The following is a 14594-nucleotide window of genomic DNA, read 5'->3' as shown; positions in this document are numbered from 1 at the left end:
CTCTCTTCATATGATTTACTAGAGTTAGTATAGTATAACTTATTAAGAGAATATCTACACTTACAAAAATATTTTATGATGATGAGTGAATTATAGTAATTATAAGTTGATAATAAAAATGTATCACAGTTACGAAAAATTAAAATTTCGATCAACTCTTAATTTATATTTTAAAGTATCTTTAAAATACATCCACACAACATAATCCCATGGGTTCTAATTATCTCTAGCCACGCTTAGTAATTATTTCCATGATTAGTTATAACAAATTTTTTCTAGTTTTTTTCCCACAGCGTAACTCTCCATAAATTTATGTGAACCCCTTATACGAAAGGTGTTTATGGGTGTTAACGTATGCATTTAATTTTAATATGCCTATTTAAGGCACGAATAGGCCCCAGCAAGCACTGTCTGCACTAAGAAGACCTGTAGAGCCCTGAGGTACATACTTTAATGATGGAGGAGTTATGTAAGATCTGAGTTAGCCCAGAAGAAACAGGCTGCAAATTATAGCAAAACTAAGTCTGACGGAAACTGGATCGCTTCAAGTAAAACTGCCAGGCAAGCATCAAGGCCTCCTCCAAGTTGCAGGCCTTGGGGCTACCTATCTCGCTTTTCAGGCTAAACACACAGAAGGCGGGGCCCCCGAGAGCGGCGGCGACCTGACCTGAGGCGCCGGGCCCCCGCCGCCCGCTCCCGGCCTCGTTCGCTCCGGCGCTCGGCGGGCTCAGGCGCTGCGCCTGGAGCGCTGCACTTAGTCGGGAAACTTCGGTTGCCAGAGTTGTCTGAGGAAAGTTTTGCGACACGCGAAAGGAAAAGAGACTGTCCCCTCGCGGGGCGGCCTTACCAGCGGAGCCACCGGCCAGGATCTGGCGAGAAGCTTCTTTCACAAAGCCGACCTCGGGCTTGGCGGACATCTTCGAAAGCCCGGGCCTCCGGAGCGGGCCGAGAAGAGTGGGCGAGCTCGCCGACCGTGCTGCCTGCCTCGCTGCGGGCCTGCGGAGCTTCTCCTGCCCGGAGAGCCGGCGCTGGGCAGGTTCTTGCGCCGAGTGAGGCGGCAACCCGGAGACTGCTCGGAGGTGGCGGCTCAGGGTGCAGAGTAGCCGCGTGATCTGTCGCGGGTCCGAACCTGCCCGCTGCACCCTGTCAGGAGCGCTCTCTCGCCCCTGCTAGGTTTCCGGGGCTCCAAGAAGGACCTCTTGGAGGGGGAGAAAAGACTCGCGGATGGGGTCGGGCCGGCCGCCCGCGGTGAGGCGGCTTTGGTCTCCTAGATTGGCGCCCACGCACTTCCCTATCAGCAGCCGCCTGCAGTTTGTCAAGCTGGACGTGCTGCCTCTGATAACGCAAGTAAAGAAGCGTCTCTGGCCTAGCGATCGCGGCTGGGGCGACCCTTGCCCCCTCCTGGCAAGCCGCTGAGAGGTCGTGAAGAACGGACAGGTGGATAAGTCCTTGGGAGTTAGTCATCCTGAAATTGTGAGCAGTAGAATGGAGAAAGCAAACCCCATTTACAGTTACCTTACAATTAATACAGCACTTCACAAGGAAATGGTTTTGGCCTACGGGAATTTATCACACCTCATCAACCTGAGTTTTATTTACTGAAAAACCAAAGCTCAGTCGGTTGAGCGTTCGACTTCGGCTCAGGTCATGATCTCGCGGTTCATGGGTTCGAGCCCCACATCGGGTTCTGAGCTGGCAGCTCAGAACCTGGAGCCTGTTTCAGATTGTCCCCCTCTCTCTGCCCTCTCCCCAGCTCATGTTCTGTCTCTGTCTCAAAAATAAACTATAAAAAAAAAAATTTTTTTAAAGGAAAGGAGAGGCGTTACTACAGAGAAATGTCTTAGGTACTCTGGGTCAGTGATTCTCAAAGTTATGATTTTAGGATCCAGCAACGGAAGAACGCTGTGAGGGTTTGCAAGAAAGGCAAATTCACGGCCCCACCCATATCTACTGAATCAGAATCTCTGGGTAAAGGGCTCAGAAACCTGGGTTTTAGTAAGTTCTCCAGTGATTTGTTAAGAACGTTAAAAGTTTGTGAACCGCGAACCTAAATAATCAAGGAGCATTAAGGAACTATCAGTATATTGTCCCTATAAAACGTTTAATTATTCACACTACCCCTTTAGGATATTTGGCAAAATATTAAGTACTCATTTATACTGTTTTTAAATCACAAGTTACAAATGCTATGTAGAAGAGACATGATATTATGAGATTTTAGAAAAATACCTGCCACACCTCCAACAGACAGGAGATGATAACAGTAAAAGGTACTTGGAGAGGATTTGGAACCCCTATTGTCATATTAGTTCTTAAACACTGTATTTAATACTAAATGTATTGAGTTTGAAATTACCAATTATGGAAAAGCCAAGAACAGTGGAGTATCAGCAATGTAATATGATTAAAACTTATTATATATGGTTTCTGATTAAATTTGCAAAATACAATAATTAGTTTCATGCTTTGTTTTCATTTCTGAGGCAGAGCTATTAAAAGCTGGTGATAATGATATCTGACTGGCAAAACTGTTGAAAGTAAGGAATTGGGGAGCTTGCTGCTTGTGGATCAGATATGCAAAAATAAATTTTCTCATATTTTTCAAATATTTGACTAAAATTACCAAGCTTGAAATGTTTGCCAAGAAATAGTTTTCAGAAATTTTTTGCTATTTAGATAAAGTAAAAGCTTTTGAGAAAGGTTTCATTCAGTCTTTTACTAACTAAATATGAAATATTGAGTGCAGTATAGAATAATTTATTCAACAAATATTGAGAACCTATTATTACACTAAGCACTAAACTCAGAATTTCAGACTCATGGAAAATATTTCCCAATGAGGACACTGAGTCTCCCAGATTACACCACAAGTTAATAATGTCTCTGGGATTTGATTCCAGGATTCCTTCTTCTAATAGCAATAGGATTATCGATTTAAGTATTCACTACAGGCCAACCTACATTCTGTCACACAGAAAACTAAAATAATTAAATGCCCCCCCAAATTAATTTATTATTCATATATATGGAGAATTTTTTAAAATTAAAAAAAAAGTCACAACTATCAAATTCCAAGGCACACACAGAACAAAACTCTAGATTCATTCATTGAGCGCTTAACTAAGTATCAACACTTTCCTACTCGCTGGCAATGTAACAGTTAAAATCCCTGTTGGAGCATATAATCTAACAGAGGAGATCCTACCATATTGCAACATAAGTAAAATTTTGCCTTCCTTAGATTTTAATACTTCTAGGTCAAGATTTAAAGATAGCCTTGCTTGCTTGCTTGCTTTTTTTCCCTTCAGTTGGATCAGTGTAAAGATAGCCTTTTAACACCAATTTCACGAATACCTTAATCTCTGAATATCTTATCCAGAGGAGGTAGGTTCAGGTTTGTGGTCTCACTAAGACCTCAGTCTCTTAACACCTAGATGCATTCAGTGAGAAGACCATCCTAAACATAGTTCCAAATACTCTGCTAGAAAATTGCTATACCTATTATTAACCTCTTTGGGCTAGAGCAGATTTTTTTTTTGAGTAAAATAAGCAAAGCCTGATATCACATGTAATCTAGTCCTACACCTCTAGAATAGTTGAGGAGATAAGATCTAGGTATAAGAATATTCTGAAGCTTGGGAATCAGGCAGTGTCAATCTAGAACAAAAATACCCACTGTGCTAAGAGCTCTGATTATGGGATATATCTCTTACCTGCAGCCAAATTTGCTGGTAGCCAATATTGGAACACTGGGAAGTTTAGCACTGAGGGGAAAAACAGTAAAATTTACTTAACCTACTATTTCAGATTTTTTATCATTAGATAAATTACTCTTTCTATTATTATTTTATATATATGTTTTATATGTATATATTATTTTATATATACATGTCCTGATAACAGAGCAAAACTGCTAAAATGTCAAGCTTATATTTTTAAATTATTATTTAGCTGACCTTGGTTGAGAACTACATAGTTAAAGTAGAATGGCTAGAAACTTAACTGTCAAGAGCCCTAAAGTACTCGTTGAACTTAAATATCTGACAATGTCTTCAGTGTCTTTTTGGAGCAAAGCTGGGCCATTGGATCAGCTACTGTTCAAGACCAAAACAATAGTGGCTTAAATAAGAAATTTATTTGTCCTCATATGTAAGCCCAGTTGTCAGCCGTGAATAAGGTTCTAGCCAGCAGAAAGAGGAGAAAGATAAGAAGTCTAAAGAAAGACCTGGAAATTATAGGGATCTCATTGGTCAGAACTTGGCCCCACGAGGGAAGTTGGGAAAGATTAAAGATATTATTTTGACGTGTAGCAATGAGTCCAGGAGAAAAAAAAAATATGGAAGAAGGGGAGAATATATTGGAAAATAAACGGCAGTGTCTACTACTTTGGGGAAAAGTTTAGGAATGAAGAGCTATATTTTAAAATAATAGTATTTGCTCATTTTGAAAAAAATTGTTTTCCTCAAATTTAAAGTTTACTTCATTAGTGTCTAACTAGAAAATAACAGTATAACCCATGGTATCCCAACTATGACTGGACCTACATATCAAAATACCATTTACTAAAAGATACATAGCCTCTGTAGATCCATAGAATCTTTTATTTAGGGGTCAAAACACAGACTCACAAATGCAAAATTTGGCATATATCCATGTAATAGAATATTCCAAGTCTGTCCATGGAATGGAGTAGAAAGTTGGGAGAGATTATAACTCTTGAGCTATTAAAAAAGATCCATTATTGTGTAATATTTTTATACAGAAGTATTAGAAGTATTAAAGAAATGCTGTTTACAAGTGAAAGACTCATGTTTTAAAATTTGTGGTCTATCATTGTTCTTAGCTCTTAATACTTACAAATACCAAGGCATCATGTTATTATTTAGGACAGATCTTAGGTTCTGGTACATTAGATTTTTCCATTATCTAACAGAACATTTCTAAATTCCAAGGGACTTTACTGGACAATGTGAACAAAATAACTATTTCGGAAACTTTTTTTAATATTTAATTGTGATATGACAGGAATAGTACTTAGAGGTCATTTATATAACAGAGTTCTGTTATTTGGGACATAGCTGGGAATCTAGAAGTTAAGGCTTCTGTGCAGTCAACATGCAGAAATCTATGCATTTTGCTTCTGGGAGAGCTTCCCTGGCCTTCACTCAAAACTAATTTTAGACCTAATTCTAAAAAGGTTGGTAGGGTAGATGTCTAAAATCTTGGTTCATAGCAGATTAGAAAAAACAAATTAGGGGCACATGGGTGGCTCTGTCAGTTAAGTGTCCTACTTTGGCTCAGGCCATGATCTCATGGTTCATGAATTCAAGCCCCACATTGGGCGCCCCACTGACAGTGCAGAGCCTACTTGGGATTTTCTCTCTCTGCCCCCTCTCTGCCCCTCCCTTTCCATGCTTTTTCTCTCAAATAAATAAACTAAAAATTTAAAAAAAAACACACACAACAAAACAGATTAAAAGAGAATTGAGGAGGAGCGCCTGGGTGGCTTAGTCGGTTAAGCGTCCGACTTTCGCTTAGGTCATGATCTCGCAGTTCGTGGGTTCGAGCCCCGCATCGGGCTCTGTGCTGACTGCCAGCTCAGAGCCTGGAGCCTGTTTCAGTCTGTGACTCCCTCTCTCTCTGACCCTCCCCTGCTCATGCTGTCTCTCTCTCTCCTAGAAATAAATAAAACATTAAAAAATAAATAAATAACAATAAAAGAGAATTGAGGAGAGGAAGATTTGGAAAAGTAAAGAACAACCTGGAACTTGCCTGCCTAGCAAATTGTAATAAAGACAGTCTTCATTTAATGCTTATATCTGGCAATGGGCTGAGCATTTCGTAACCCATTCACAATATTTCTGTGACAGAAGTATTCTCATCCTCGTCTTATACTAGCATACAGATTAAGTAACTTGCCTGAAATCACACTGAGTATTTGAGGTATTCTTTGAACCTAAATATATATAATTTAGGAGGCCTCTTTCTGAATCACTAGCTAAGTTATTTTTATGTTCTAATTTTACTTTCAGCTTTCCTATAATACAAAAACAACCAAAATGTGAAATTATTCAGAGTAAATAGCTTGTGGTATCCTTGACTTTTTTAGAAAAGCACTAGCTTCAGTGTCACAAACTGCATATGTGTAAAAGGTGTGAATTTTCTGTTCATTAAGTCAGGGTTTCTCAACAAGGGCAACATTAACGTTTTGGGGCCAGATAAGTCTTTGTTGTGGGAGGCTGTCCTGTGCAATGCAAGATACTGAGCAGCATCTCTACCCTCTATCCATTAGCTACCTATAGCAACTCCATCCCAACCTGTGACAAACAGAAATGTATCCAGACATTTCTAAACATTCTCTGCAGAGCAAAAATGCCCTTAGTGGAGAATCACTAGTTTAAGTAAAAGGACTGATATAATACTGAAGTCTGTATTAACTTTCTAGAATCATAGAATAATAGACCTGGGAGAGACTTTAATCAATTCCTTATTTGACAGTTTAGGAAACCGAGGTGGGAAGAGATTGAAGGCCTCACCTATGTCACCAAACTACTTAGGGGAAGAGGTGGGTGGGAAAGCCAGTCACTTCCTGATCTCAGAACTGATAATCTAGGCACTTAAGGATGTGACATTTCCTATAAACTGACTTGCATACTGTGGTTACAATAGCTAGAGTCATCTTTTTAAAGCATATTTCAGATATTACTCACCTGTTCTAAACCATCTAGTGGCCTCCCGGCATCCTTAGAATAGAATCCGAAGTCCTAGCCATAAGCCCAAAAGATTCTGTATAATATGGCTCTGGCTACCTCTCCAGACTCCTTTCCTAACACTCTTTCACCCTGTTCTCATCACACTGATTTTCTTGGTATTTCTTTGAACACTTTCATGCATGCTCCCATGTTTGCATTTGCTTTTCCCTGTGCTGGCAATGTTCTTTTCCTAGACATTACCATGATTTGCTTCTTCACTTCCTTTAGGCATCCATACAAAAGTTACTTTAGCAGATAACTTTACATGTCTAAAACTCCTCAACTTTTCCAATATCTAGCCTGATTTGTTTTTCACCATTACATTTTCAACACCTAGATATGGTCTGTATTTATTTCCTTATTCCTCTTTTTGAATGTCAAGTCCATACAATAATGACTAAAATACTGCCTAGAACATAGTAGGCACTTAATACACATTAATTTAGTTAATGACTCACATTTAACCCAGAAGAATATCTCATACCCTTTGAGTAATCATTCCTCATTTATCCTTCTCCATCCCCTGGCAACTACTAATATACTTTCTATCTCTATGGACTTGTCTAATTCTTAATATTGCATATAAAAGGAATCATACAATATATAACCTTCTGTGCCTAAATTCTTTCACTTAGTATCATGTTTTAGAAATACACCCTGCCTGGAGTTGGGCTCTGTGCTAACAGCTCAGAGCCTGAGAGTGGGCTTTAGATTCTGTGTCTCCCTCTCTCTCTGCCCCTGCCCCACTCATACTCTATTCTCTCTTTCTCTAAAAACTAAATAAACATTAAAAATTTAAAAAAAAGAAATATACCCACTTTGTAGGATGTATCAGCACTTTATTCATTTTTGCAGTTGAGTAACATTCTGTTTTATGTTCCACAATTTTATTCATTCATATATTGATGGATAGTTGGGTTGTTTCCACCTTTAGGCTATTAAGGCTATTAAGGCTTTAGGCTATTAAGAACAATGCTGGTATAAACATTTGCATACAAGTTTTTGTGTGGCCATATATTTTTCATTTTTCTTGAGTATATTACGTAGGAATGGAATTATTGCAACTACCAACTATTTTCCACAGGGGCTGTACTATTTTACATATCCAAAGAAATGTACAAACCTTCCTACTTCTCCACATTCTTCCCAAAACTTTTTTTTTATTTTTTTACTATAGCCATCCTAGTCTGCGTGAGGAGATGGTATCACATTGTAGCTTTAATTTGCATTTCCTCAATGACCAATGAAGTTGGCCATCTTTTCACATGCTTGTTAAATAAATTTTAACTTGATAAACAAGCAATGTCTTGCAATATGAGTAGTATGTGATGCCAAACATCACATGGTTACAACTGAGCCAATGGTTCTTCTCTCTCTCTCACTGCGGAATTGTGGGTGATCATCTCTCATGCTCAGATGCTCAGTCTCAGGCCACTGTGTTTGGCAGAAATCAGTGATTTTTTTCAGAAAGTTGGAAGGTGCCCACAACTGGCACTAGTGTATTTTTTGTCACTTCAGAGAACCTATGGACAGTGCTTTGCTTTTCCATACAAGAGTAAGCTTAGGAATGCCTTGCTTCATTCTAGGTCAGGTTGCCTACAGACACAGACCCTTCCTCTGCTGCCTTATTGCCAGTTACATTAAATACAGTATATGAAGAGGTTTTTTTTAACATTTTATTTATTTTTGAGAGAGAGAGAGAGAGAGAGAGAGAGAGAGAGTGGGGGAGGGGCAGAGAGAGAGAGGGAGACACAGAATCCAAAGCAGGCTCTGTGCTCAGCTCTGTGCTGACAGCCTAGCGTGGGTCTGAACCTACAAACTGTAAGATCATGACCTGAGATGATGTCAGATGCTTAACTGACTGAGCCACCTAGGCACCCCGACAAGAAGTTATTAATACTGTACTATAGTCAATATCCATGCAAGTGTATACAATGGTCCCCATGCAGGAAAAGATTCCACTGAGCCAATAGGTAGTAGTGATTCTGTTAGCAATAGTGAAGTTGGAAAGTTGTCCTATACAATAACCCTCCTCTCTCTTGTCTCTCTCACACCAGCCACAAAGGTTTTTCAAAGATAAGTGCAGGTTAATTTATTTTTCTTCATTTTTATGTTTTCTTTGTTATCTTGTATTATATTACAGTATTGTAATCATTTTTAAATGAATATTTTGGGTTGTAGAGCATATCATCCAAGTTTCCATTATTTCTTATGGGGAAATTCGCTTTGACATACAAGTGCTTTGGATTACAAGCATGTTTCTGGAATGAATCATGCTCACAAACCAAGGTTTTACTGTATTCTGTATATTAAACTCTTATCAGATATATGATTTGCCAGTTTGTCTGACTCTATGAGTTGTCTTTACTTTCTTGATAATATACTTTGATGCACAAAAGTTTTTAATCTTGATGAAATCCAACTTATCTATTTGTTCTTTTTTGCTTATGCTTTTGGTGTCAAACTAAGAATACACTGCCAAGTTCAAGGTAATAAAGATTTAATCCTGAATTTTCTTATAACGGTTTTATAGTGTTAACTCTTTATTTATGTTGTTGGTCAATTCTGAGTTAATTTTTGTACAAGCATACCACTGAGATATCACATGTGGGTTCAGTTCCAGACCAATGCAATAAAGCAAATGTCACAATAAACTCAAATGAATTTTTTGGTTACCCAGTGTATGTAAAAGTTATGTTTACATCTATTAAGTGTGCAATAGCATTATGTCTTAAAAAATAATGTACATAATACCATTTAAAAGGTTTTTATTTCTAAAAATGCTAACTATCATCTGCACTTACAGCAAGTCATAACATTTTTTGTTGGTGGAGGGTCCTGCCTCAAAGTTGATGGCTGCTGATTGATCAAGGTGGAGGTTGCTGAAGGTTGTGTGGCTGTGACAATTTCTTAAAATAGGACCTTTGCCATATCCATTGACTCTTCCTTTTACAAAAGATATTTCTGTAGCCTGTGATGTTCTTTAATAGCATTTTACCCACAATAGATCTTTCAAGATTAGAGTTTCTATCCTCTAAAACCCTGCCACTGCTTTATCAACTAAATGTATGTCATATTCTAAATCCTTTGTTTTCATTACAATAATCCTCACAGCATTTTTACTAGGAGTAGATTCCATCTCAAGAAGCCACTTTTTCTTTTCGTCCTTAAGAAGTAAGTCATCTGTTAAAGTGATTATGAGATCACAGCAAGTCAGTCATATTTTCAGGCTCCACTTGTAATTCAATTCTCTTGCTTCTTCCACCACATCTGTGGCTATTTCCACAAGTGAGGTCTTAAATCCTTCAAAGTCATCATTGAGGGTTGGAATCAAATTCTTCCAAGTTCCTGTTAATGTTGATATTTTGACTTCTTGCCATGAATCACAAATATTCTTAATGAGATTTAGAATGGTGAATCCTTTTCAGAAGGTTTTAAATTTGTTTTGCCTAGATCCATCAAAGGAATCACTACCTGTGGCTGCTATAGCGTTACAAAATGTATTTCTTAAATAATAACACTTGAAAGTCAAAAATACTCCTTGATCCATGGGCTGCAGAATGGCTGTTGTGTTAAGCCTGAAAACATTAATCTCACCGTACATCTCTATCAAAACTCTTAGGTGACCAGGTGCATTGTCAATGAGCAGTAATATTTTGAAAGAAATTCTTTTTTCTGAGTAGTAGGTCTCAACAGTGGGTTTAAAATAATCAGTAAACCATGTTATAAACAGATTGCTATCATCCAGACTTTGTTGTTACCACTATAAAGCACAGGCAGAGTAGATTTAGCATAGTTTTTAAGGGCCCTAGGAACTTTAGAATTATAAATGAGCATTGGCCTCAACTTAAAGTCACCAGCTGCAGTAGACTTTTATAAGAGAGTTGGCCTGTTATTTCAAGCTTTTGAAGACAGGTATTGGCTTCTCCTCACTATCTGTGAAAGTCTTAGATGCCATCTTCTTTCGATAAACAGCTGTTTCATTCACATTGAAAATCTGTTGCTTGCTGTAACCACCTTCGTTAATTAACTAGATCTTCTAGATGTCTGGTTGCTTCACCTTGCCCTTTTATGGTACAGAGACGGCTTCTTTCCTTATACCTCAAGCTTTTCTTATGCAGCTTCCTCAGTCTCTCTCAGTCTTCAGAAAAGAGAGTTAGGGCCTTGTGGATTAGGTTTTGGCTTAAGGGAAGGTTGTGTCTGGTTTGATTTTCTACGCAGACCACTAATATTTTCTCCCTAAGAGGAGTAATACTGCTTTGCTTTCTTGTTCTTATGCTCACTGGAGTAGAACTTTTAATTTCTTTCAAGAATTTTTCCTTTGCATTCACCACTTGGCTGTTTGGCACTAAGGCCTACCTTTCAAATTCTGTTGACTTTTCAACAAGTCTTCCTCACTAAGATTGATCATTTCAAGCTTTTGAATTATGGTGAGATCCCACCACTGCCAGTAGTGCTTTGGGGCACCTGGGAGGCTCATTTGGTTAGGCATCTGACTTCGGCTCAGGTCATGATCTTGCAGGTTGTGAGTTTAAGCCCCACACTGGGCTCTGTGCTTACAGCTCAGAACCTAGAACCTGCTTTGGATTCTGTGTTTCCTTCTTTCTCTGCCCACCCCCCACTGGCGTGTGTGCTCTCCCTCTCAAAAAAAAAAATTAATAAACATTAAAAAAAATAATAAAGCATAATGTTTTTAAAAATGAATAAAAAAGTGAAAGACATATGACTCTTCTTTTACTTGAACACTTAGATGACCTTGTAGAATTAATTGATTGTAAATTCAATATTGTTGTGTCTCAAGAAATAGGGAGGCCTAGTGGGAAGGATAGAGGTGGAAGAATGGCTGGTCCATAGACTAGTCAGATAACACTAATAACCTTTATCGATTAAATTTGTTGTCTTGTATGGGTATGATTCATAGTGCCCTCCAAATAATTACCATGGTACCATCAAAGATTACTGATCAGAGATCTCTACAACAAATAATGAAAATGTTTGAAATAGTGCAAGAATTACCAAAATGTGACAGAGACACAAAGTGAGTACATGCTGCTGAAAAAAATGGCACTGGTATATTTACTTGATGTAGAGTTGCCACAAATCTTCAGTTTGTAAAAAACACAGTATATGAAATGCAATAAAGCAAAGTGCAACAAACTGATGTATGCCTGCATATGGAGTGAAGTCAGCATCCAAATTTGTTCTTTTGCGTATGGTTATCCAGATATCTCAGCACCATCTGTCGAAGGGACTGTTTCCCCCCCACTGAATGGTCTTGGTATCTTTGTCAAAAATCAATTGGCTATAGATACTTGGGTTTCTTCCTGAGCTCTCTATTGTTTCCACTGATTTATATATCTATCCTTATGTTTGTATCTCACTATTTTGGTTAATGTAAGTTTTGAAATCAGAACACATACATGCATCCTCTAGCTTTTCCTCTTTCAATATTGTCTTGACTATTTGGGGCCCCTTGCAATTCCCTATGAGGGTTAGTTTATCAATTTATTCAAGAAAGGCCATTAGGATTTCTGTAGAGATTGGACTGAATCTATAAATCACTTTGGAGAATAGTGCATTTCAGTTGTGTCATCTTTTAATCTGTGATCAGATTAAACACCTTTCCACTTAGGTCTTTAATTTCTTTCAGCATTGTTTTGTAGCTTTTAGTGTACAAGTCTGTCACCTCTTTGGCTAAATTTCTCACTCGTATTTTATTCTTTTGGGTCTGTAGTAAAGTAATTCTTTTATTTCATTTTTGGATTATTTATTGCTGGTGCATAGAAACAATTGATTTTGTATACTGATCTTGTGTCTTACAACTCTGATGAATTCATGTATTAATTTTTTTGTGGATTCTTTGGGATTTTGTCTATCCCAAATAGACAAATAGGGCTAGTTTTACTTCTTCCGTTCCAATTTGAATACTTTTATTTCTTTTTCTTGCATAATTGCTCTCTCTAGGATTTCCAGTACAATGTGAACGGCAGTGATAATATTAGGCATCTTTGCTTGTTCTTGACTTTAGGGGGAAAGCTTTCAGTCTTTATCATTGTATGTTACATGTGAATTTTTGATGAATTTTTTTTTATCACTTTAAGGAAGTTCCCTTCAATTCCTATTTTGCTGAGTATTTTATCATAAAAGGAAGTTGAACTTTGTCAAGTGCTTTTTCTACAATTTATTAAGATGATCATGTTGGCACTTTTCCTTTGTTATATTAATAGGATGTGTTACATAGATTGACTTATATTGAACCACCCTGGTATTTCTGGGATAAATCCCACTTGTTCATGGTATTCAATCCTTTTAATGTGCTTTTGAATCTGGCTTGCTAGTAATTGTTGAGGATTTTTGCATCATAAGGGAAACTGGTTGGGATACTGGTCTGTAGTTTTCTTGTGATAGCATTGCGACAAGGGTATAAGGGTGTAAGAGTATAAGGGTAATGGTGATCTCATGGAGTATATCAGGAAGCATTTGCTACTCTTCTTCTTCTTCTTCTTCTTNACCTAAGCGAAAGTCGGACGCTTAACCGACTAAGCCACCCAGGCGCCCCATTCTTCTTCTTTTTTTTAAAGTTTGAGCAAAATTGTTAATTCTTCTTTAAGAATTGCCCAGTGAAGCCATTTGGTCTTGGATTTGTTTGTATTTTATTTTTAGANTGAGCCACCCAAGTGCCCCTGTTTTTATTTTAATTACTGATTCAGTTTCTTTGTTATAGGTCTGTTGAGATCTGTTTCTTCTAGAGTAAGTTTTGGTAATGTGTGTGTTTCAGGAAGGTATCCATTTCATCTACATTATTTGTTGGCATACTAATGTTCACAATATTCTCTTATAATTCTTTTAATTTCTCTAAGGTCTGTAGTAATAGTCCCACTTTCACTTCTAATTCATTTACATCGTCACTCTTTTCTTAATCAATCTATTTAAAGTTATTAGAATTTTTAAATATTCATTTTTTTCACTTGTAATCTTTTCTTCCTTCTGCTGGTTTTGGATTTAGTTTGCTGTTTTTCTACTTCCTTACAGTATAAAGTTAAGTTGTTGTTTTGATATATTGTTACATATATATGATACATTGATATATGAAATATTGTTTTTTAATATAATAATCTACAGCTATGAATTTCTCTCAGCACTGTTTTCACTGCATTCCATTACTTTTGGAATGTCGTATTTTCATTTTCATGTTTCTTAAGGTGTTTTTATGCGTTGAATTATGTCCCTCCAAAAAGATGCAAAATTTAACCCACAACACCTCAGAATAAGATTTTATTTGGAAATAGGGTCTTTACAGAATAATAAAATTATAGTGAGGTCTTTAGGGTGATCTCAATCCAGTGTGATTATATCCTTACAAAAAAGGGGAAATTTGGACATAGAGGCAGACATATACAGAGGAAAGACATGAAAATGCCACTTAAGTATTAGGGTCTGTGGCATGTTTTGAAATCAGGACTTGTATAGCCTCCACTTTGTTCGTTCTCAGGATTGCTTTGGCTATTCAGGGTGTTTTGTGATTAGATATGAATTTTAGGATTTTCTTTTTGTATTTATGCAAAAAATAATGCTATTGGGATTTTGATAAGGATTGCATTGAATCTATAGATCACTTTGGGTAGTATGTACATTTTAACAATATTGTCTTCCAATTCACAAGGGCAATGTCTTCCCACTTATTTGTATCTTCTTTTAGCAATGTTTTATAGTTGTCAGTGTACAAGTCTTTCACCTCCTCAGCTTATTGCTAAGCATTTTATCCTTTTTGATGATATAGTAAATGAGGTTTTCTTAATTTCCTTTTCAGATTGGTAATCCTTAGTGTATAGAAACACGATA

General features: G+C 37.4%; 1 protein-coding gene across 1 annotated transcript in view; it reads right to left on the bottom strand.

Annotated features, from left to right (window-relative positions):
• SLC25A21 (solute carrier family 25 member 21) overlaps positions 1-1084 on the bottom strand; it is a 485884-nt gene extending 484800 nt beyond the window's left edge. The window contains 1 exon segment of the mRNA XM_077769239.1: positions 848-1084. Within this exon segment, the coding sequence (XP_077625365.1) occupies positions 848-917 (70 nt within the window). The 5' untranslated portion in view covers positions 918-1084.
• Positions 1085-14594: the final 13510 nt, after the last annotated feature.

Source organism: Crocuta crocuta, unplaced genomic scaffold, assembly GCF_008692635.1.
Source record: "Crocuta crocuta isolate KB4526 unplaced genomic scaffold, BGI_CrCroc_1.0 scaffold65, whole genome shotgun sequence".
Lineage (NCBI taxonomy): Eukaryota > Metazoa > Chordata > Mammalia > Carnivora > Hyaenidae > Crocuta > Crocuta crocuta.
This window is presented reverse-complemented; position numbering and strand designations above follow the sequence as displayed.